General features: G+C 55.8%; 7 protein-coding genes across 7 annotated transcripts; 3 read left to right on the top strand and 4 right to left on the bottom strand.

Moving 5' to 3' along the window:
• Positions 1-1,317: 1,317 nt before the first annotated feature.
• Positions 1,318-2,699, bottom strand: LTHEOB_3504 (uncharacterized protein; the record flags this gene model as incomplete). The annotated part of the gene is made up of 2 exons (XM_035512435.1): positions 1,318-2,526; positions 2,607-2,699. 2 exons carry the CDS (start codon positions 2,697-2,699, stop codon positions 1,318-1,320), a joined length of 1,302 nt encoding a protein of 433 aa, XP_035362592.1.
• A 1,365-nt stretch (positions 2,700-4,064) lies between these two features.
• LTHEOB_3503 (uncharacterized protein) lies at positions 4,065-4,829 on the bottom strand (the record flags this gene model as incomplete). Its single annotated transcript, XM_035512434.1, has 1 exon — positions 4,065-4,829. The coding sequence occupies one exon, from the start codon at positions 4,827-4,829 to the stop codon at positions 4,065-4,067; it is 765 nt and encodes a 254-aa protein (XP_035362591.1).
• Positions 4,830-5,338: 509 nt separating this feature from the next.
• Positions 5,339-5,809, bottom strand: LTHEOB_3502 (MYND finger family protein; the record flags this gene model as incomplete). Its single annotated transcript, XM_035512433.1, has 1 exon — positions 5,339-5,809. One exon carries the CDS (start codon positions 5,807-5,809, stop codon positions 5,339-5,341), a length of 471 nt encoding a protein of 156 aa, XP_035362590.1.
• A 1,465-nt stretch (positions 5,810-7,274) lies between these two features.
• LTHEOB_3501 (ABC transporter) lies at positions 7,275-12,291 on the top strand (the record flags this gene model as incomplete). Its single annotated transcript, XM_035512432.1, has 9 exons — positions 7,275-7,484; positions 7,534-7,966; positions 8,016-8,199; positions 8,249-8,869; positions 8,922-8,959; positions 9,008-10,552; positions 10,610-11,031; positions 11,109-11,965; positions 12,057-12,291. The coding sequence occupies 9 exons, from the start codon at positions 7,275-7,277 to the stop codon at positions 12,289-12,291; spliced, it is 4,545 nt and encodes a 1,514-aa protein (XP_035362589.1).
• A 256-nt stretch (positions 12,292-12,547) lies between these two features.
• Positions 12,548-14,561, bottom strand: LTHEOB_3500 (Signal recognition particle; the record flags this gene model as incomplete). The annotated part of the gene is made up of 3 exons (XM_035512431.1): positions 12,548-13,689; positions 13,743-14,320; positions 14,371-14,561. 3 exons carry the CDS (start codon positions 14,559-14,561, stop codon positions 12,548-12,550), a joined length of 1,911 nt encoding a protein of 636 aa, XP_035362588.1.
• A 499-nt stretch (positions 14,562-15,060) lies between these two features.
• Positions 15,061-18,516, top strand: LTHEOB_3499 (Translation regulator; the record flags this gene model as incomplete). Its single annotated transcript, XM_035512428.1, has 1 exon — positions 15,061-18,516. The coding sequence occupies one exon, from the start codon at positions 15,061-15,063 to the stop codon at positions 18,514-18,516; it is 3,456 nt and encodes a 1,151-aa protein (XP_035362587.1).
• A 1,300-nt stretch (positions 18,517-19,816) lies between these two features.
• Positions 19,817-20,952, top strand: LTHEOB_3498 (Arabinogalactan endo-beta-galactosidase; the record flags this gene model as incomplete). Its single annotated transcript, XM_035512427.1, has 2 exons — positions 19,817-20,155; positions 20,227-20,952. The coding sequence occupies 2 exons, from the start codon at positions 19,817-19,819 to the stop codon at positions 20,950-20,952; spliced, it is 1,065 nt and encodes a 354-aa protein (XP_035362586.1).
• Between the last annotated feature and the right edge of the window lie 1,664 nt (positions 20,953-22,616).

The following is a 22,616-nucleotide window of genomic DNA, read 5'->3' as shown; positions in this document are numbered from 1 at the left end:
GGGAAGAAGGTTCAAGCAAACTGAAATTCTTTCTGCTTGGAAAGACTAGCGCCCTCGATGCGATCTGAATGTAGCATGCAAGATCTTCATCAATACTTAAGCTTATATTTGGTGATAACAGACGTCACTTGCGCTATTATAGCACAGCTGTTATCACGACGCTTGGACCATGTCGATGCGTCGGAGTTGGTAGCTGCTGCGGCGAGGACGAGGGAGATCTCGGAGCACGGAGACGCTATTGCGTGATAGTCTGAGTACCTGCGCTTTGCGGGGAGAGATGATCTTGAGCTTGGGGATTACACTTACGGCATCCTTCGCATTCCCTACGTGTCGTGCGGTTCAGGCGTTCAGCCCAAGCGCTTCCCACGTGAAAAAGGCCGCATATTGGACGCGCGTGACCCCCCCGTGACAGTAAAATGAATTTCCTGACCAACAAGCTCGAGTGCGTACAGCGTACTCGTGCATACACCCAATCGGTCGGCGCGGCGCGCTCGACTTGCTTGGCAGATTACCTCTTCGGGCTAGCGGCTTGTGCTGCATCCGCCATCACCTTCTCCATCTCGGCTGCCCGTGCCGTGCCGCCGCTTAATCGACCCACCTTTTGCTCCAACATTCATCTTGCTCAGCAAAGGCTTTTCCACCCCGAACCTGTCTCCACCTGTCTCGGGAACAACCTCCGGCTTACTGCAAGGCTTTTTTCTGTGTCACTATTGCTTTTTTCTTTTCTCTTTTCTGGTCACTTTGCCCGCGGATGCGCAAATGAGTCGCTTGGGCTGCAAAATGTGCTGGTCCATGCACGACTGATGACATGACGAATGGGCAATGCGGACGGAGTTGTCCGCTCGCCCGCCGGTCGCCTGATACAGTGTCGAATGCCGCTCGGGAAGCCCCGGAATGGCCGGATGGCTTGAGTAATCACTTGCCGAGCGAGCGTCAGTAGTACCTCCGCTTTGATGCATTAGAGTTGGAATATCTAAGTTCACAACCTTGGTATTCTTCTGAAGTGCAGCCTCAGTAGGCAAAGACAGACAGCCCGTCTGGAAGGGAGGAGAATGAACAAGAACTAGAAGATGATTGCTTCTTAAGCCCGGAATCTTTGACAGGGACGGATGCGTAAGGAATCAGTGTTACAGGTTGGACAAAATGTAAACATTAGTACAGTAGTAGTACAGTGATAAAAACAAATAATAATACAGAGAAACAGCCATCAAGTGTCGTCAAGTGTCCAGTAGCCAGCCCAACTGTCCTCCACGAATAGCAGAAACGTTCATCGCGCCCCAGACCACGAAAGAACCATCACGAGTGCCTGTCCACCATCTACTCCCCATCCCCCGTCGGCGACTCCCTCCTCAACACCTCCATCGCAATATGCTCCTCCCTCCACATCTCCACCGTCCCCCTCACCACCTTTTCTTCCCCCTCCTCCCCCTCCTCCCCAACCGCATACTCCCCCACCGTCTTCCTCTCCCTCAACGCATCACCAGTGAATCCATCCAACACCACCCTAACCGCAAGACACTCCACAAGCTCCAAACCCTGCCTCTGTGTGAGCTTCTGCTTCTGCCGGCGGCGACCGCGCCCGCTGCTGCCACCACCACCCTCGCCCGCGCCCATCGTCAGCAAAAGAAACGCCTCGCACGCATGATTCTTCACCACGTCTTCCATGTCCGCCAGCCGCCGCGCTGCCGGCACCGCGCGCAGGACCAGGTCCGGCACCGTCGCGCCGTGCGAGCGCGTCATGCGGTTGAGGTAGCGGAGGTGGAGGGTGACGGTCTGCGGCGCTGGTGGTGCTGGCGGGGTACCCTGCTGCTCCTCTTCCTGGTCCTGCTGCTGCACTGCCACGGGGGAGTCTAGTTCGCGCTGCTGCTGCTGCTGCTGCTGCTGCTGCTGCTGCTGAAGGTCCACCGCCTGCGCGTCCAGCACGTCGTCTGCGGGCGGGCTGGACAGGACGCTGGAGGGGACGCTGGAGAGCGGCGCCGAGCTGGAGGAGGATGGCTCATGGCGCGTGGGAGGGGCACCGGCAAGAGAACGGGCACGCGGGCGCTTGCGGACGATGGGCGAGCTGCCCGACGAGCTGCTGTCGCTGCTGCTGTTGCTGTTGTTGCGGGCCCGTTTGCTGTTCTGTGGGTGCTGCGGCACTGGGGACAGCTGTGGCGCTGGCTGAGGCTGCGCCCGGCTCAGCGCCAGCAGCGCCTCTGCGGCGTCGATCTCGTCCTGTGACCACTCCTGGTGCTGGTGCTGCTCGTCCTTCGGGCTTGCGGCGCGGGACTTGATCGGCGAACCGACAGCCGGCTGCTCCTCCTCCTTCTCCTGCACTGGCGCAGCAGAAGGCGGCTTGAAGTGCACAAAGACCTCGACGGCCTTCTCTGGCGCGTGCGAGAAGTAGAGGCCGAGGTCCCATAGGTGCGGGGAGAGCAGGAAGACAGCTTCGTTGTCGCACTCGGAGTCGTTTTCCGTGTGCACGTCGAAGGACGGGAAGGCTTCCGCCGAGATGCGGAAGATGGAGTGGATGGCCTTGGTCAGGTCCTGTTCATTTCGGGGTCGCTGTTAGGAAACATAAATGGCTTTTTCTTCTGTTCTTAGGAGGGTAGAGAAGTAGGACTTACGGAGTAGGTTGAGATGTTCAGCGTGGGGATGAGGAACGTATTTGTCGTCTCGTCGCCGCCGTAGAGGCTGAGGCGGATCCAGGTGGTGGTCATTTTTGATGACGTGGGGTGGGTGGGTGTCGGGTTGGATGTGGGTGATGGAGTGTCGAGATGTTCCTCCAACGATTATTCGTTGGTGGCTTGAGTGCTTGGAAGGTGTGTGTTGTGAGATGGAATATCTCGGTAGAAATCCAGCAGTGTGCCGTTAGAGTGTACGCCGTAAAGAGGTGGATCTCGGACGTGCTGTTGTGATTTGCAGACGCGTCGACAGTAATGCGTGGCTTAATAAGGAGTAGGTTGACTCGACCTTGAGGAGGAATGCCTGACAGGAGATGTGGTGATGATCTGAAGTGTGGCTTGCGTGGAGCCCAAAGTGGTAGTGGCCGCTTTGCAGAGGAGATCTCACGTCGAGGAGCTTTGGGGCAAGAGTATCTGAGCCAGCAACCTCTGGATGTCTCTGTAGCGGAGGTTGGAAAGTGGATGGCGCGCACTGAAATGCGTGGTGGCGCTGATGTGGGGAAGTGCGCGAAAGTGTTCGCAGAAGGGGAGAGCCACGGCCCAAGGCAGAATATCTGGAGTTGGCTTGCTGAGCTGGGCGTTTCGAGGCACAAGAAACAGCTGCTTTATGGCCACCACACGAGATGAACCGTAGAAACCTTGGAGGTGGTCGGTTGCAAGACTGGTAGAGGTTGTCGGCGCAAGTGTAGTCCAGTGATGACAGCAGATGTAGCAGCTCGCGGTGCTTTCAAGTGGCCACAGAAAGCTGGAGACGCGCAGGGTGGCTGCAGACACAGCTGGCTGCGCAATATCGATGAGAAGATCTCGAGCGCGTCGGGTGCTGTTGGATAGTCTTGATCGGCGCGTGGCAGACTTGCGTCTCAGAGTTGCGGAGACTGTAGTCGACGAGAAGTTTGCTTCTTGATGAGGCGCTACGATCGTTGACGGTGGACGCGGCGCAGCGAGATCTTGGGGTGGCTTGGAAAGAGAGTGTTTGTTGTAAGGCTGTCGGCGTCGCAAATGTAGGTACCTGGAGGACGCGGTGCGCGGTGGTCGGAGCACGTGATGCGTCCATCAGCACAGTAACGCGCCCATAGCAACGCGCACGTCTGCTGCCGCACTCAAGAACCAATCACCGCATAGTCTTCTTGAAAACCAGCATCTTTATTTTTCCTTCCTAGTGAGGAAGACGAATCCTAACCCACATGCTGCCGCATCTTTTCCAACAAGTGTCCCTGAGATCAGTGTCCAATACCAAAGCCGAACTCCAATGCCCCCATATATTCAAACCTTCCAAAACTTCCAGGCCTTGATACTTTCCTGGAAACACCGAACATCAATCTGTTTCTTCCGCAATATTAAGCAATTTGATACTCGTCTCATCCACCGTTGCTGCCATCTTTGGGGCATTTGATCTGAAGATTAGACACTTGCTTCCCGCCTTACCATAGGAGCTGTCGATGCCATAAGCCGTCGCTTAGGCCTATGGTTAGTCTTATAGCTAGTGCCCTTAGCCCGTACTGCTCTTTTGCACCTTTCCTCGATTGCCTTCCTCTTTGACATGAGTTTCTCGCGGATTTCCAGCTGGTTGGTCTCTGGGAAGAGTTCGACCTTGTTGTACATCACCAACACACCTTTTGCATCCATTTGTTCACCGTTCAGGTTGCGTTCCGTCGCGTAGTACTTGACGGCCCCATTACAGCAAAGGTAAGCATAGACAGCTGCTCCGGTTGCCTTGACACGACCAACAACAAGTCTGCCATCTTTCCAATTCGTGATCCTTCTCGCCGCTTCGTCAGTGAGATCATCCATCGAAAAGCGTGTGCCGCCGCTTGGGGATGAAGCCGGGATTGAGACAAGGGCTGGAGCGACTGTTGAAGCCATGGTTGGGGCAGCTGGAGCAGTTGTTGAGGTTGGGACCGAAGCAACGGTCGGAGTCGGAGTGCGGGCGCGCTTCCTGGGACGCAGATGAACGTGGAGAATCTCTGCCTGGCCAGCGTTTTCATTCTGGAAGCAGCCGGTATCATAGGTGTCGGCGTAGATCAGCGTCTCCTCAAGGCAAGGTCCCGGATTCGTGTGTATATGGACATCTTCCGCATATGCTTCTCGGTTCAGGTACTTGAGGACATACGTGGTGAGACTCTGCGATACTTCATGGTCAGCACTGCCATCCAGAGGAGAATTCATGGGTGAAGCATGCCTCGTGGTCTGGCACGACTCGAGCAGGGACTTTGTGGGTGCGGCTGTCGCCGTTCTCCTCTTCGAAGCTAAGCCTCACGAAAGTCATGGTGTAGAGCAGATTCACTGCAGTGGTCTTTGTGGTCAGAGCTGGGTTGTTGTTGTGGGTTCGTAGGATGTAAGATGGAGATGATTTTATACCCAGCAAGAGCAAGTGCGGGCATTCAAGCAGCTGATGCGCACGGAGCTCGGGTCGCGTATCTATTTACCCTGCATAAAACGTGCATGCGATGACAATGTTCAGGACTGGGAAGCATGTGATTTTCATTGATTGTTTTAGAAAGGGAATATGCTACCCATGAAGTTGCCATTCTCATAGAACCCTTCATTGAAGCCATTTTATCTGAGTGTCTTGCACCAATTGAAGCATGGTCAAGGCGAATATGGATAGGCGGATAGGTTAGACCATCATCAGCCGGAAGGTTGCCTCTTTGTCCACGCCACAGGGAACTGTGCTTCTAAGCAGCCGGGTTAGATGCACCACCTTGAGAGCGCGTATCGCTCATGGTTGCAACCACCTCATCCAGTCCCATGCCAGCAAGGTCGAGCGGAACTCCGTTGCGGTATGTATCGATACCCTTACGCATGTCGTCCTTGGCGCGCTTGTGCATCGTGAGACGCTTCTTGAGGCAGTCCTTGACGCACTGGCGGAACTCGTCGGAGATGGTCGCACCGTGACGCATGGCAACGGCAGCAAGGAGAACGATCGTGGTCTTGATGCCGTAGAAGCTCAATTCCTCGTCGGAATCATAGACGCCATCGCGAAGCTTGCGAAACTCAGCCTCGAGCTTGCCGCTGTCGAGCTCTTGGCGCAGCTTCTCAGGGTCATCGGGATAGTACAGTTCTCCGACGCCGAGATGCTGTCCAAGGAGTATGACGACATCCAGATCTGAGTCGTTCTGGAAGAGACCTTCTCCCCAATAACCCATGCTGTAGGATACTGAGTGAGTTGAGTTTCTCACAGAATGAGGTGAGCACTTACATGAAGACGGAGGAGGGTGAAGTTGACGGTCAAGTAGTTGAGAGTGAAGCCGGTGTTACGCAAGTGGAGGACGCGGGATTGGTGATGCGGAGTGGAAGTTGAAGACGCGCGGAGGTTTTATAGGCTTCGATCTGGCTTTGGAAGGCAGCCGCGAGAGACGTTACGTCAGGTGCCGTTTGCTCGAACGCGGTTTCCCGAAAAGGCACGCGCGCTAGTCTGGCTCACCAAAGCAACTCACCGTCACCGCATCCACTCTTCATACACAGTTCCGCTCACCTGCGCGACCCACGATCTATGTTGTAAGCTGCGGCAGTCAATACTGACTTCCTTTATTTGCCAAGGCGAGAGGCACTCTCATATTGCATGTTCTATTGAAGGCTGAGGCCAACGGATCATCTTTGACCCCTCAAGGCGCCAGCTATCCTGAACAGGTTCACTTTGTTTTTACAGCGGACCTGTGTTTGTTGCGAGTAACATGTTGTAGCATTAGCAAAGCACTGATACCCCCGTTTAGGATCTAGCACCCACCCTATTTCAGGAACAAGGGCTATTTTCTACAAAGGGCAACCATGCCGGTACTCACAGAACTGGATAAGGTGACGCATCTGATTTACTCTCTCTGATTCCGCCGAGTTCTCGGTGAAAACCCACAGAATAGAACGAACCTATCACAAGAGTTGACGCTGGGGGTTTGCGCAGCGGAGCTGCAAACCAGAGAGAGGATAAATTTGCTGCTACTGCCTACATAGACGCAATGCCGCAACAAAAGGTCGTGAGCCGATGTTGGCCTCGATCAGGGATTGTCCCAGGCGCTTGCTGACGGAGCAAGTTCCTATGAAGGGATGGCGTGTCTCACTGTCCACCCGGTTCATGGTTAGTAGAAGACGAACTATCTTTCAAGCAAGCCAACAGCGCTAAAAGTCTTCACGCCCGTGAGCTAAATTTAAGATTTGTTAAACAGCCGCAGATCAATTCGATATGAACCACATCAGATTACCTCGGAAGGTGAATAAAAGACGAGAAGGAGGCGGAGAGGGGATTTTCGGAGTTTGAATTGAGAGCAATTATGTACGGAATAAAGATGCGGAGTTCAATTGACGTTTAACGGGATTGGCCATTCCGCGTTCTGCTGGCTGATAACGCAATGCGGGGCATCTGATTAGGCAGGCGAATAAGCAACGCCCAGCATCGGACCACTCCCTTCCTTGCACGGAGCCGCGTCCAGGCAGAAACTTTGTTCTTGAACAGCAGCATCTCCACCACACTAGAGTACCTCATTGTCAACCCAAAAATCTTACTCAGAGGAACGGACGACAAATACTTCTCTCTCGAACGAGGCTGCTTCGCTTGTTGCAATCGGATTGGGGGCCATAATCCCCATCAAAAACATCAACGCAGAGATCAACGCACCTATGAGCCAGGTCTGCGGTTCCGATGGCTCGTTCGGGCCGGGGGTCGGTGCTTGTCGCGGAGGCTTCGACTTCACCCTAACCTTTGAGGAAAGCGTGCTTGGCCTGTTGCCGCAGACGATCCTTCTGCTGTTGGCCCCTGTGCGCCTGTTGACTTTACGGCGTCGTCAGGTCCGCATTGCAAAGAATACCCACCTCGGCTTCTTGAAACTGGTACCGACTCTTGAGGACTCTTTAGAAATCATATCACTGACATTTTTAGGTTGTGAGCACGCTGTACGCCATTTCCAGCACGCTGTTGTTTGCTCTTTGGGCACAGTTGGACACGTACAAGACGAATACCTCCATTGCTTCAGCATGCTTGGAGTTTCTTTCCTCCTGGTGCATCGTGGTCCTTTCGCGGCTAGAGCATTACAGAGCCGTAAGGCCTAGCCATCTGCTCCAATTCTTCCTGCTTTTGCTGTTCATCTGCGATGCCGTCCGACTAAGGACGCTATTTCTCATGCAGTACGAAGCAGCCCTAGTCAGCTCCGCGTCACTACACACTGCCCTGACAGGGATGTTGCTGCTTCTGGAATCATTGAGCAAGACAGATCTCCTTGTCTCTGAACTGGACAAACGGAAATCCCCAGAGGAACTGATTGGCTTGTTTGGGCAGAGATTATTCTGGTACCTGAACGACCTCTTTAGAGCAGGTGAGGACCGCACATATCTCATTCAGGTTCGATAGCTGATTTTTCCCAGGGTACCGCAGGATTCTTCGTCCTCAGGATCTGCACAAAATCGATGACGAGTTGATCTCCCAGGACCTACGTGAGCGCTTTCACAGACATTGGGACAACCCGAAAAACCAGATTGGAGAGAATGCCCTGTTGCGCACCATTTGCTTTGTGCTAAGGAAAGATATTTTCCTGCCTGTGCTTCCCAGGTTTGTAAGCCTACCCGTTGTGAACCAACACCTGCTGATGAAGTGCAAGACTTCTGTACATGGGTACAACGTTAGCCCAGCCGTTTCTTATCTCTGCTATGATCACGTACGTCCAGAAGCCAGTCAACAGCGCTACAAATAATGAAGGGTATGGGTTACTGGGAGCTTTCGCTCTAAACTATACCTTTCTCGCTGTATTTTCTTCGTGGTATGCCCAAAACGTCGCGCGGTTTTCGGTCAAGCTCCGCTTGGTCCTAATCTCTACAATATATCACAAAGCCCTCCAGATCTCTTCACAGGACGTTAGCCTGGGCTCTGCAACCGTACTTATGAACGTCGACGTCGAGAAGGTCCTACAGGGCGTCAAGAACATGCACGACATCTGGGCCGTCACCTTCAGCGCTGTCATTTCCCTGTACATCCTGTACCAGAAGCTCGGAGCAGCATTCGTGGCGCCGCTAGTCGTGGTTTTCCTCTCCACGTTGTTGTCTTCCGGCATTGGTCGCGGCGTAAAGAAGCGTCAGCTGAATTGGAACGCGGCCACCGAGAAGCGCGTCACGGCGATTGCGAACGTCGCCTCATCGGCGAAGGGGATTCGTATGCTCGGCCTGACTGCCGCGGTGCATAAGTTGGTGACAGAGTTAAGAGTTGATGAAGTCTCAGCCCAACGGTAATATGTAAAGCCACCACATGCCTTGAAGATGTACTCACCTGGGAGATAGGTTTGTTTTCAAATTGATGACGTGGGTATGGAGCGCTTGTAAGTTCCCACAGTCTCTAGCCATTGATTCTCTTCTGACAATGGCAGCAAACCTCATCTTCCAGGTCGCTTTGTTCTCGACATATATGACTTTCGCCGTCATCGCGCTGTACAGCGGCCACAGCCTCGATTTCGATACACTGTTTACTTCTCTTTCTGCGCTGAAGCTGGTGACCTCGCCCATGCTGGGCGTACTTGAGAGTATTCCGGCATTCCAAAGCGCTGCCGCCTCTCTATACCGCATCCAGGTCTATCTCACAGGCGGAGAGGGTACCGAAATTTCCGAATGTGCCGAAATCAGGACGTCTATGTCGGGAGATGTCGAACTCAGGGCGCTCGACAACAGAAGTAGGCTATCGAAAGCCTTCGAACTGTCAAATGCTTCCTTCGGCGTTAGTCACACGCAACCTTTCCTCCACAATATCACTCTCGAGATCGACGAAGGCTCTTTCACCATGGTCATCGGGAAGGTCGCCTCCGGCAAGTCCGTGCTTCTGCAATCGCTGATCAGCGAGACGGATCTCTTCAATGGCACGTTTAGGACAAACGGCTCTGGCATCGCCTTCTGCGCCCAGACACCCTGGTTGCGCAACGCGACGCTCCGCGAGAACGTTCTAGGTGAGAGCGATTTCGAGCAGAGCTGGTACGACACCGTAACCTGGGCCTGCGGCCTCAAGAGAGACTTTGCAGAGCTGAAGAGGGGTGATGCCTCGATGGTTGGATCGCGTGGTATTTCGCTTTCTGGAGGCCAGAAGAACAGGATTGCACTCGCGCGTGCGCTGTATTCTCGCAAGCCCGTGCTTGTCATCGACGACATGCTCTCCGGCCTTGACAACACGACGGAGAGTCTCGTGTTTTCTCGCGTCTTCGGCCGGGACGGGCTTTTGCGAAAGACAAAACGCACGGCAGTTCTATCGACGCATTCAGTCCGCTGGGCTCCGCAGACAGACAAGGTCGTCATCATTTCCGAGGGCCGAGTTGTTGCAAATGGCCCCTATGCCGAAATTGCTTCCAAGTCAGCCTTGCTGGAATCGTATTTCCCACACAGTGGGGATTCAGACTCTTCCTCGGACTCTGATCTTGACGGCAACGGTCTTGAAGACACGGCGGAAGAAAGAAAACCAGAAGCCATCACGGCTGTGACGGTTTTCGACCCAGAAGATGGGTACGACAGAAGATCCGGCGACTTGCGCACACTTGGGTACTATCTCAAATCCATAGGCAAGAGAACTGTCGCGACATCTTTCTTTCTGATGATCCTGGCACAAGTCGGCACCGCGCTGCAGTACATCTGGCTCAAGGAGCTAGCAAAGGACAGCGGTTCAGACGACTCTCTGCGCAAGAGCATCGGAATCTTCACCACCCTCACCGCGGTCGCCGTCCTCTTCGTGGCGGCAACCATAACGCACTTCACCATGGTCTTCTGCCCGCGCACCAGCCTGTCGTTGCACGCACAGCAGCTGGCGGCCTTCATGGGTGCCCGGTTCTCGTACCTCGTCACAACAGACGTCGGTTCGATTACGAACCGCTTCTCCCAAGACATTGTGATGGTCGACACGTCTCTCGCGTTCGCCTGGATTGACTCAACCTACAGTGAGCCACAGATATCCCCTTTAAATCCCCCATTTTTCACTTGCTAACGGGCAGCAGACCTCTTCGAGAACATCACCAACTTCGCCATCCTCATCGCCGCCACGCCGCCCATCGCCGCGCTGCTCCCTTTCCTGGCAGGCATCGGCTACGTGATCCAGCGCGTCTACCTGCGGACGTCGCGGCAGATCCGGCTGATGGACCTGGAGGCCAAGGCGCCGCTGTGCACGCACTTCCTTGAGACGCTGGGGGGCATCGCGACGGTGCGAGCCTTCGGATGGCGCGCGGCGTTCAGCGCCCGCAGCGATAGCCTGCTCGACGTCTCGCAGGTGCCTTTCTACCTGCTGCAGGCCATCCAGAACTGGCTGCGGCTCGTACTGCAGCTGATGGTCGCTGGGCTGGTCGTCGTGCTTGTCGGCCTGGCCATCGTGCTGCGTGACAAGATTGATGCTGGATACCTCGGTCTCGCGCTCGTCGGGGCTGTAAGTCCTCTCTCTTCCCCCCCTACTCCACCCCCCAAGGAAAACCCTTCAACTAATGCGGATTGCAAAAACGCCAGATGGATCTCGGCCGCGGTATCCAGATCCTCATCACCACCTGGACGGAGCTGGAGACGGCTCTCAGCGCCGTCGCCCGCATCCGGCTCTTCTCGACGCAGACGCCGCAGGAATCAACACCACGTCCCGCTTCCTCCTCCTCCTCTCCATCATCCCCACCACCACCGCCTTCCTGGCCCCAACACGGCTCCATCACCTTCCGCAACCTATCCGCCAGCTACCAACCACCACCCCCATCCCCATCATCCGCATCCACCCCAGCACCACCCCCTCCACCCCCCACCCTCGTCCTCCACAACATCAACCTCACCATCGCCGCCGGCGAGAAAATCGGCATCTGCGGCCGCACCGGCTCCGGCAAATCCAGCCTCGTCGCCACTCTGTTCGGCCTGCTGCACCTGCACGGTGGCAGCGACGGGCAGGGACAGCTCCTGATCGACGACGTCGACGCCGCCACTGCTGTCCCCGTCGCCGCGCTGCGCGCGCGCATCGTCGCGTTGCCGCAGGAGCCGTTTTTCCTGGCGGGGAGTGCGAGAGGGAGGAGCGTGAGGGGGGAGTTGGCGCCGTGGGTGGTGACGAATGCTTCCAGCGTCGGTGAGGAGGGAGAGGAGGAGGAGCAGGAGCAAGATGTGCGGCCGCGGCCGTCGGACGCGGAGATGAAGCGGGCGCTGCGGCGCGTAAGGCTGTGGGAGAAGCTGGAGGGCTTCGCCGCTGCTCAGGCGGGAGCCTCGTCGGCGTTGGACGTCAAGCTGGATAACGTGGATGCGCTGCTGAGTCAGGGCGAGAAGCAGTTGTTCTGCCTGGCGCGGGCGGTGCTGCAGCCAGGCAGGATTGTGGTGTTGGATGAGGCGACGAGCAGGTGAGTTTTTTTTTTGTTTGTCCACCATCCCTCTCTATACGGAAGTTACTTGGTCGAACGGTCGAACTGACAATCTACTTTCCAACGTTAGCGTCGACGCTGCGACGGACGCGCTGATGCAGGAGATCCTGCGGTCGGCCTTCGCGGATAGAACCGTCGTCGCCATCGCGCACCGGCTGAACACCATCCTAGACTTTGACCGCGTAGTCGTCATGGAGAAGGGCGAGATCGTCGAGGTGGGCCCTCCACGGACCTTGCTAAACACGCAGGGTAGCATGTTCAGAGCGCTGGTGGAGGCGCAGGGACGAGGGAAGAGGAAGGATTGATCAGCTCTATGGATGGTTGCTGGTTCGGGTGCTAAGGCCTGGTTTCAGCTCCTTTCTGGGTTGTAGAATCAGATTTCATAGATTGTTAGAGGTCCTAGAGTTCAACAAATTGTCACATTTCATCATGCCTTCAGAATACTTACTCATCGTCTCAAACTTTTCTCGATTATGATTCTCGTCTCTCTTGTCTTTTTTGTCTTTTATAATGAATCGCCTCGTAGTACCGTCATGACCCTTTCCAACCCTGATTCCCATTTTACCGACCGAAACCAAACCAGCCCTTCTTCTTCGGCTCCTCCGCCTTACCCTGAGCCTGATCCAACTTGACGCCGCCACCCTCGCTCTCCACGACCGCCTTCGCCCTGCCCGGGTAGTCGATGTAGTTGAACGCGACGTCCAAGAACAGCGGCTTGACGGGCACGGACTGCAGCCTCGGCGGCCACTCGACGAGGTTCTTGAGGTCGACGCCCTCGGGCGGGTACTGGTTGAGACGCTCGGCGATGGGGGTGGGGACGACGCCCTTGTTTGCGGCCGCATCATCGCCGCCGCCCGCAGCGTGGCTCTGGAGGTCGACGAGCGCGCGGAACTGCTGGACCGCGCCCTCGAGCCGGCGGTGCAGGGACTCGGCCTGCTCGCGACTGATGTCCAGCTTGGGCAGCGCGGACGAGGATTCGGACGTGCCGGTGGCGACGGCTTTGGCGGCGAGGTCGAGCGCGCGGGCGTACAGGGCGAGGGCGTTCTTGGACTGCGAGAGGAGCGCGTGCGAGTAGCCGAGGTTGAGGCACTTGAGAGCGCGGTAGTAGGCCCGCTTGCCGTCCAGCTCCTCGATGAAGGCGGCGTCGCGCATAGCGCCCCGGAGGTCCTTCACCGAGTCGATGCTCTGGAGGATGGAGTCGTAGAGCACGTTGCGCTCGCGTATCCTCGCGAGCTTGCGGCCGGTGCCTTCTTCCTTTTCGACCCACTCCTTGCCGTCTTTCCTGGGCTTCTTTGGCTTCTTAATGTTCTCGGAGTGCAGCACGGCGCCGTCGTCCAGGCCGATGAGCACCCGGTTCCTTCCCACGCGCCAGCCGATGAGGTCGTAGTTGACGGCCAGATCCGTCACACGGAGGTCCTGCATACGCGAGTCTCCTTCGCTCACGCCTTCCTTCTCCAGCTCCTCAATAGCGTGGCGAGTAGAGTCTGAGGCGTCCTGGCTAGCAATGAGAACCTCATCGTACGCCGCAGCCTTATCACGGAAGGAAGTTTCGGGCGAGGCAGAAGTCAAGAATGCGGAGAGACGGGCCTCGGCGGACGTAACTGCAGCGAGGGCTTGGCCAACCGCGGCATCAACGATGTTGGCCGTCCGCGAGCGCCATGTGATGGTGTTGGGGATTTTCTCGACGGAGTCTTCACCCTTGCCTATATTTCTTGTTAGTTCAACTGCTTTGCTTCTTGATATCCGTTGTACATACCGGCCGCTACTGTCTCATCTTTGAGAGCATCCGGATAGATTGTCTCGACGGCAGATAGCAAGGCGGCGTCCTCCTTGGGAAAATATTGGCGTGCGACTGTAGCGACGGAAACGGTTCGGGGGAGGCGAGACTGGTACGCGGCGTAACGAATACTGGGGTCAACTGTGCTGGCCAGGAATTCCTTGTAGAGATCCTTCTTGGTAGTTTGGAGAAGGGCGTTGTAGATAATGCGGGCTCCCGAATAATTCACAAGACAGGCTTTCCACCTCTGGTCCGGCGACTGAGGGCTACGGAGATGGATCCCCTCGGCCTGCTTCTCAAACTCCTCGGCGCCGCGGAGCGAGTATACGTATGCCTGAGCCTCCAGCTGATCGGTGGGGGTGGCCCCGGTGGATTGGTCGGCCAGTAGCGACGCAAGCTCATTCGCCGTGTGGGCAGCCTTGTGCAGTCGCGAGATGATGTGCTTGCGGGTGGAACCAGTAATACTCTTGTCCGCGTTGTCTTCGGCGTGGACAGACTTCATGTACATGGCATGGGCCCAAGCGCGCTCAGCCGTGAAGAGAAAAAGGTGGACGAAGCTGAGAGCTGGTGTCAGATCCAAACTGCCCTGGTGGAGCGATTGACATACTCATGGCTCTTGGCGATATCGTCGGCAGCAATGGGGGCTTTTGCGCTGTACTTTGCGTTCTTGGGGGTGGCGCGGCCGGTGCGTTTGCGGAGGGTGAGGATGCGGCGCGAACAGGTCTGGCGATAGGTGTTGTAGTCGCCCAACAACAGAGCCTCGTCGCGCTGGGCGACAATGAAGGCGGTGATGTCCATTGGAGCGGTAGGTGAGGCCGTCAAGTGAAGCACAGCTACCAGAAACACCGGCGGGGTCGGCGCGTAGGCGGTGGGCAGGCCGGCGATGACGCGCGCGGGAAAATGGTTTGGCCGGCCAGTTTTCTCGATGGCCAGCGCCAGTCGTTCGATGGTCGACGCGCTGCGCGCAGAAACCTCCGCCACTGCCATTGCCGCCGCAAAGCCGCCTCTTCCTCGCGAGCTGTCGTTCCATCCGCTCGACTCCAGCTGCATCCGTCGCCCGCGCCCTCGAATCCTCCATTTTCCTCCTCCCGGGGCGTTATGCAGCGCTGTACGTCCTCGCCATCTTGACCGCTACCGCCTCCCACTAATCCACGCAGCATCTCGAAGAACTTCCCAGCGTCGGTAGCCTTTCGTCAAAACTGCTCGCCAGGGTATGCTGGAGCGGGCGTCGATATGTCTCGAATCCGGAGGACGACACCTTCTGCGCGGCCCCAAGCCCCATCTCCGAAGCCGTCGCATGCTGCACTCGTCCTTCTGGCATCACGGCGCCGGTGACCTCGACCTTCCCGCTTGGTGGGCTTCGGTGCTGCAGCCTTCCGATTCGCAGCCTCACGATTCCGCCGCGGCCAATGGCAGGAGTGCCACCGGACAAGATGGGCTATTTCTGGACTTTTTATACCCCGCAAAGACACTGGCTTTGATGCACCGCCTGTCTAGCTTCGGATGGGAAAGCTGGCAGGCGCGTCAAGTTCGTGTAGCGACTCCCGGGCGGGCACGACACTTTTCTTCGAAAGCTTCAGGTTCTGGCGACGAGCCCGATGACCCTGCTCCTCCTTCAAATGGGGATCCCTCGATCCGATACGATGCCTTCGGTCCCATTGAAAACTCCGATGCCGGTTATGCGCCAGATCCTGAGAGTGACGATTTTTTCGGCGATATGCCGGCGGATGACTTGGCCAAAACCGACTCTGCCGGCTATCGAGACGACTTGGGCAAACAATCCGACTCTGCCCGCTATCTGGATCACCTGGGCGCAGAATCCGACTCTGGGTTTTACCTGGACAAATTGGAGAAAGACAAGGAATGGGTGCACCAAGTGGATAATCCGGCCGAGACACTTCGCTCCCATCTGGAGGCTGGCGAGAGTGACAGTTCGGTGGTCTGGAACCTATGGAAGAGAGTCGATGAGACGAGTCGGACCCCCGACTTATCCGCTACTGTCCTAGAGTATCTCAGCTCCGTACGACCATTTCCTCAGACCCTTGCTAGCGAAGTCATTGCCATTTTTGATGCCCTGGATGTGAAAGACCGCCGGGCCTCGTCCTACAGGGGTGCGATCAGATCACATCTTTTGAAGCGTAAGCTTGGGAGAGCAGCTCTAATCCACAAGCATGGCATTGAGTCCGGCCATGCCTTGCGTGGCAACATCGGCACCTCGGACCTATTGGCATTTGCAATCGCAAAAAAGGAATGGCAACTAGCAATCGAGGCGTATGCAGAAATCACGTCCGTCGTCAGGCCCATGCAAGAGTTTTGGGGACAGGCCGAGAAAAACATGAGGCTTTCCTTTCTTGTCGAGTCGCTCCTGGTCCACTTTCGGAGAATGCGGCTGATGACTGGGAGAGAGCTGGAGGAACAGGACCAAATCCGAACATTCGCTGCGGAATTTGGCGCTCAAGCGATTACACAGTTTGCACCAGAGGCCCGCAGTCCGGCTAGTGGACGTAACTTGTATCGCCTCATCATGAGGCTGAAGCAGAACCGCTCTCTGGAGTCCCGTCATTTTGAGCGCGCCCTGGAAGGTATACTAGAATCGGCAACGATTAAAAACACTGGAGTACTGTCCCTGGCAGTTCGGAAGCTGTTCCACATGTATGTCGCGACTGCAAGGGCCGATCGCTCCTTTACGGTCAGTGAAAACACACTTTACAAGGTACTTGAGGGCGTCACACGGAGCATGAATATATCCCACGGAACGAAGGCAAGAGGACAAGGACCGCGCCTGGATGTCGGCCACGTCACCGAGGCTGCAACCGAATTCTACAGGCGGCCTTCGAACACCATGTTGGAGCTGCTTATGGAGTCTTACGCGCGTATTGGAGATGTGAAGAGAGTGAAATATCATTTCAGAAAGATTCCAGTGCGCCAGCGTAAAATGTTCCACAAGGAGTACGTCCTCAAGGCATACGCTGCACGTGGGGATACTGCTGGCGCTCTTCAAACATTCAAGGAGATGACGGCGGAAATGGACAAGCCTCCGCTTGTCAGAACTTGGAATGCACTGTTGCGTGCATATGCCAAGAATGACGACCTTGTAGGAGCCAGTCAAGTTTTCGACGATTTGATGAAGTCCCCTGCCAAGCCCGACGCATACAGTTTCACTGCAATTCTGGATATGATGTCCCAGAGGGGTGACGTCGATGGCGTCAAAGACATGTTCGCCTTAGCTGCGGACATTGATCCGACCATCATCCAATCGACTGATGTGGCCGGATACCTGGTCACGGCTTTCGTCAACAATGACGATATGGAGACTGCAGAATTGGTTGCTAAGCAACTAAGGCAGCGCCTGGGATCTGGTCGAATGGGGGGCGATTTCAGGCCCATTTGGAACATCCTTGCGACTGCCCATGCTTTACGGCGCGATGTTGTTTCGACCCGGCGAATCTACCAAGAGATGGAAGCAAGCGGCACCGCCCCCGATGCCAGGACTTACGCTGCGCTGCTACTAGCCTTGTGTCTGACCCGCAACACGGATTCGGCTTACAAGATCCTTCAGCTCGTCATACCCGTCAAACTAACGAAGCCTTTGGCGCTCCACTATGCCATTGTCATGGCCGGCTACATTAACCAAGGTAGCTATGAGAAGGTGCCTTTCGTCGACAATCTTCGTAAAGCGCGAGGCATTCGCCCCACTACAAGTACCAGAATGGCTTATGTCAAGGCTGTGGCTCTGTCAGAACACGCTGGCCGGTATAAGAAGGACGAGAGCGAGGTAATGGAGCGTACGAATAGGGTTGTGAATGAAATGCTGTGGAAAGAGAATCCTTGGGAATCGGCTTCTGAGCCACAGACTGGCCTTGGCATCCGCAACCTAGAACAGGCCGGTGGGGCTTACCTTGACATTGTCATGCTCCTCCAGGGAGACAGGAAGTCTTTCGACACCGTACAGCAACTCTTCGCCGAGTACTTGAAACAACGAGAAACCCTCAGCAAAAAGGGCGAGTCCATCGACGGAGACAAGAAATTCGCGCCTGCCTTGCGAATGCTGGTTGCTCTCATGAACGCGCACTTCAAATCAGAGCTCTACGATGAAGTGGAGAGGTTGTGGAATCTCGCGGTGGAGCAAGCCACCATCTTGACACAGGCACCGCTACCACAGTCAGCCATCACTCCCGAGTACAAATATCCACCTGCCAATGCCCTTCCGCCTGGGCGTCGCCACTTGCTCGCCCGGCCGCTCGTCATTTACCTCCGCACCTTGCACTTCCAGGGTCGGTATGCCGATGCCCAACGGACCGTCTCAGGCCTGTTGGCTCAAGGCTTCGCGCTGGACAACCTGTCGTGGAACCTGTACATCCAACTCCTGGCGCGCTCCGGCCGCATCAGCGCCGCCTTCAGCCTCTGCGAAAAACACCTCATGCCGCAGTGGCGCGGCTGGCGCACCGACGAAGAACAGCTGCGTCGCCGCTACTGGCGCACGCGCGGCTGGGACTACATGAACATTAACCCCAACAAGGCCAAGGCCAATGTCAACATGCCCCAGTACCGCACCATGGTTTTCCTGGCCACCGCCCTGAAGTACGTCAGGCGCTTGGCGGCCATCGGTGGCGGAAACGCGCTGGGCAACAAGGAAGAAGAGCCGCTGAATGAGGGGTTGCTGAGAGAGAACGCGCCACGGACCATGGCTGCGCTGCAGGCGATGCCGATGATTGACGATGATCTGCAGACGAGGTTCTTGAGAGATGAGTGAGAGTCGTGTTGTTGGTTTCTTTTTTATTTCTCTTTTGCGATATTTCAGACGTGTATGTGGTGGTGTAGAAAGATATGTTCACGCATGACGCGAGATGTAAGAATAGTGTACACTCCCCTTTCTTTCCTTCGCGGGAATTGGAGGAAGGACATACAGAGAAAAATAGACGGGATCAGAGCATGGATTGCGTGGGTGTATGGAGCTTGGGCGGCTTATTTTTTTTTGTGCCGTATATCGAAAACTGTTGAAATTTGTTGCAATAGCGATAGAGTCTGCTTCGAGTTGGAGAGAATGAAACAAGGTGATGATACTAAAGACCCAATTTTGCTTGCTTTAGGTTAGTTGGTACTCTTCAACACCCATCTCATCTCAATTCGCAGAACGAAGCTGAACTCACACAGTATATGTAGAAAGACTGCCATACCCACGAGGGGTTGGCCTATTCTTAGGGCAGGCGATCACGCTGCACGATATATATTATCGGAAGCTCAACCGATACTCCTTCGCAGGGCTGCCGAAACTGCAAGGATTGTTTCTCGATAAGGCTGCAGGAACAATACCAGAGCAAGGTATAGGCGATGCCACCAATCAGCAGTCCAACGGAGGCGGCCTCGCACGGGCTAAAGCTTATGCTTATTTGGCAGCAATATGGAACAAACATTCATGCATGCATGCATCTCCATCAGCAGATTCCGACACCACACACACAACAGTTCAGAGACGAGATGCGGAGAGCAGCTTTTCTGGGGCCGCCTCCACATCCGGGGTAACCCGCAAGCCTCCTCGTTTTTTTCGAAAGCCACCAGCGAAGAAATACGAAGCTCTACTGTGTACCAACGAGCCAAGAAAGGTCGGTCTCGCAGCGACGACTCAGGGGAACCCGATCCGGAGCGCAAGCGAGCGCTGAGACGGGCAAGACGCCCCCACACGGCCCGAACGCGCAGCCCCAATGCGTTTACCCGCCGTCGCCCGCCTGCCCGCAAATGGCTCGGTGCGCCGACGGACACGGCCGGGTATTTTGGGTAATGCCACCATCGCTTGCGACCGTCGTGAAACACTCCCACATGACCTCACATTTGCAGGTGCAATTGGTGGAGAAAGTTTGAAACAAGCTCTCTGTGGAATTTTAGGAACAGGAAGGAAAAACGAGGTTCGGATATCTTGGTAGCCGTGAATGCTTGGGCTGGCTGGCTGCCGCCCCGACCATCCCGCCGTGCATTATATCTGGCGCTGATCTCTCTCTTTCTTTCCCTTGGTTCATTCGTTCTTCGTTTCCATTCCTCAATTCCACAGTCACATCATGTTCTTCACCGCAGCGACTGTGTTCTCCCTGCTCCTTGCGCCCTGCGCGGTGCTCGGAGACACCATTGCCTACAAGGGTGCCGACATCTCATCCTTGCTGATGCTCGAGGCCAAGGGTCAGACGTACAAGAACACTGCAGGTGTGACGACTCCTTTGGAGAAGATCCTTGCTGCCTCTGGCGTCAACTCCGTCCGCCAGAGGATCTGGGTCAACCCGTCAGATGGCAACTACAACCTGGACTACAACCTCAAGCTGTCCAAGCGCGTCAAGGCCGCGGGCATGGGCGTCTACCTCGACCTCCACCTTTCCGACACTTGGGCCGATCCCGCGCACCAGGTCAGTTGTCCCCCGCGACATCCCCGCAGCAATCTTCAGTTCTTTCTCATCAACTGACACTTATTCACCAGACCACCCCCGCCGCCTGGGACGACTCCACCATCGGCGCCCTGACCAACACGGTCTACCAGTACACCAAGTCCGTCTCCAACTCGTACGCAAGCGCAGGCATCACGCCGCAGATCATCTCGATCGGCAACGAGATCCGAGCGGGCCTGCTGTGGCCGCTGGGCGGCACCTCGTCCTACTACAACATCGCCGCGCTCCTCCACTCGGCGGCGTGGGGCATCAAGGACAGCAACCTGTCGCCCAAGCCCAAGATCATGATCCACCTCGACAACGGGTGGGACTCTGCCACGCAGCTGTGGTGGTACGGCGAGATCCTGGGCCAAGGCCCGCTGCTGACCAGCGACTTCGACATGATGGGCGTGTCGTACTACCCCTTCTACAACAAGGAGGCCTACCTCGGCTCGCTCAAGTACTCGCTGCAGCAGCTCGCCTCCAAGTACGGCAAGCAGCTCGTCGTCGCCGAGACCAACTGGCCCGCCAGCTGCCCCAACCCGGCCTACGCTTTCCCTACCGACACCGACTACGTCCCCAAGAGCGCCGCCGGCCAGGCCACCTGGATCAAGGACGTTGGTGCTATCGTCAAGGGCGTCAGCGGTGGTGTCGGTCTGTACTACTGGGAGCCCGCCTGGCTCGGCAACGGCGCCCTCGGCTCCAGCTGCCCGGATAACCTGCTCGTCGACAGCTCCGGCAAGGCTAGGGCCGGCATTGCTGCTATTGGTGCGCTCTAAAGCGGTCGTGTCGATCGTTTTGCGGGGTTTTAGTGTGTTGACCGCAATGTCCACCCTCCCTTTCGAGACTGCGAGCGATTTGCTTGGTTAGTCTTCGTTTCCGTTGCTCTGTCTCTCTCCTCCTTGGTACATATTTTCCCTCCGCCTCTTCTGCCTCCTTGTAAATACACTTAGGCAATCTTTTTGTAAATACTTGAACAATCTTGGCGGATGCTCAGAGCAACCTTCCGGACGAAAGGGAGAAGCAAAAAATACAATGGTATAACTTTGAAGGCAGTACTTTCGCCCTTTGCACAAACCATATCTGAGGATGATTCAACAGGTCTGAACAAACACGCGGTGCTCGAATGTGTTGCGCCATATCCAGTCATAAGTCCGACGGCCAGTCCTCGTTCAAAGTCTTGTCAGCGGGGATATCCGTATTTTCGTATGTATTCGCTGGCGTCTGCTGTGTAACCCTTGGAAGATGGCCGGGGTGCGTCCCAATTCAACGGGTCCATTCACCTTTTTCATCCATGTCGCGTGCGGGTATCTCATCTTCACCCCTCTCGCTCCGAGCCGTGCCGCAATATACGGCCCGTACCTTCTTTTTTTCGGTTACCATGCTCGCAAAATGTTGGGAGGAAGTTGTGACTTCAAGATGTTCCTCACTTCTTTCCCCACGGTATCTCCGAAACTACTTCGACATCGGATTTATCTCGATCCCCATCTGATCTTCAAACCAAATCTCCCCTCCGATCTTATACTATTGCGCAACGCCCGGAAAGATCCGCACGTCAAACAAACGATCCTTATTTCCTTTTTCTGCAGCCTCGTCTCGACGACAAGACGTTCACGCCAGCGCAGGCGGGTGGAGCAAAAAAGAAAATAGTGGGCCCCTTTCGACGAGGGGGGACGTGTCATCGCTCCTCGGTTAAGCCGTGGTGAAGATCACCAGGCCCAGATCTTCCCTTTTTTTCTCCCTCATCGAATCACGGCATGTCTGCGGTGGTATCATCATTCCATTTCGTCGATAGCCCCGAACGGACCTGACACCTGTTCTTGCATGAGCTGAGGACCGAGGTGCTCGCCATCCAACGAACGGCAACGAATGGCAACGACTCGGCGGATGCGGTCGTTTCCAGGCAAGAATCCGCATCGTTATTTCCTCCATTGGAAACGGGTCGTGACAGCGCCCTTTTTATGATAAAGAGTCAAAAGGTGGCTAGCTGAACACCCCTCGATCTTTTACTGCTTGCTGTCTTAGATTCGAATCTTGCGGTGAACACGTTGGTCAAAAAGGCGGGGCGAGAGTCGGTTCTTTTCGCCTCGAGATGCTGTTTTTTTCTGCTCCGGCTGCATGCAGTACGAGATCCACCAGCCAGCCCTCTCACGACTAAGAGGAGAGAGTATCCCCGATGTCGCGGACATCGATAACCATGAAGGATGCGGCTCTGCGGACCAGAGTCTAACCTTTATTCAGCCCTGTACGATTTTTCCCATCCCATATAAAAGCGACTAGGGTCGAGGTCGGACATAGAGCCGGAGAAGAACCATCACGGACATTCGCAGTATCGTAGGGGTTGCATCCTCGATAAAAAAAAATCATAGCAAATATGTCGAACATGTTGTTCCCAAGCATATCCATGGTCGCGGCTCTCCCGCCACGGAGCCCCTCACCGAGA

This window comes from Lasiodiplodia theobromae (genome assembly GCF_012971845.1).
Source record: "Lasiodiplodia theobromae strain AM2As chromosome Unknown scaffold_9, whole genome shotgun sequence".
In the NCBI taxonomy this organism is placed as follows: Eukaryota; Fungi; Ascomycota; class Dothideomycetes; order Botryosphaeriales; family Botryosphaeriaceae; genus Lasiodiplodia; species Lasiodiplodia theobromae.
Note: the sequence above shows the minus strand (reverse complement) of the source record. Positions and strands in the feature narration are given on the sequence as shown.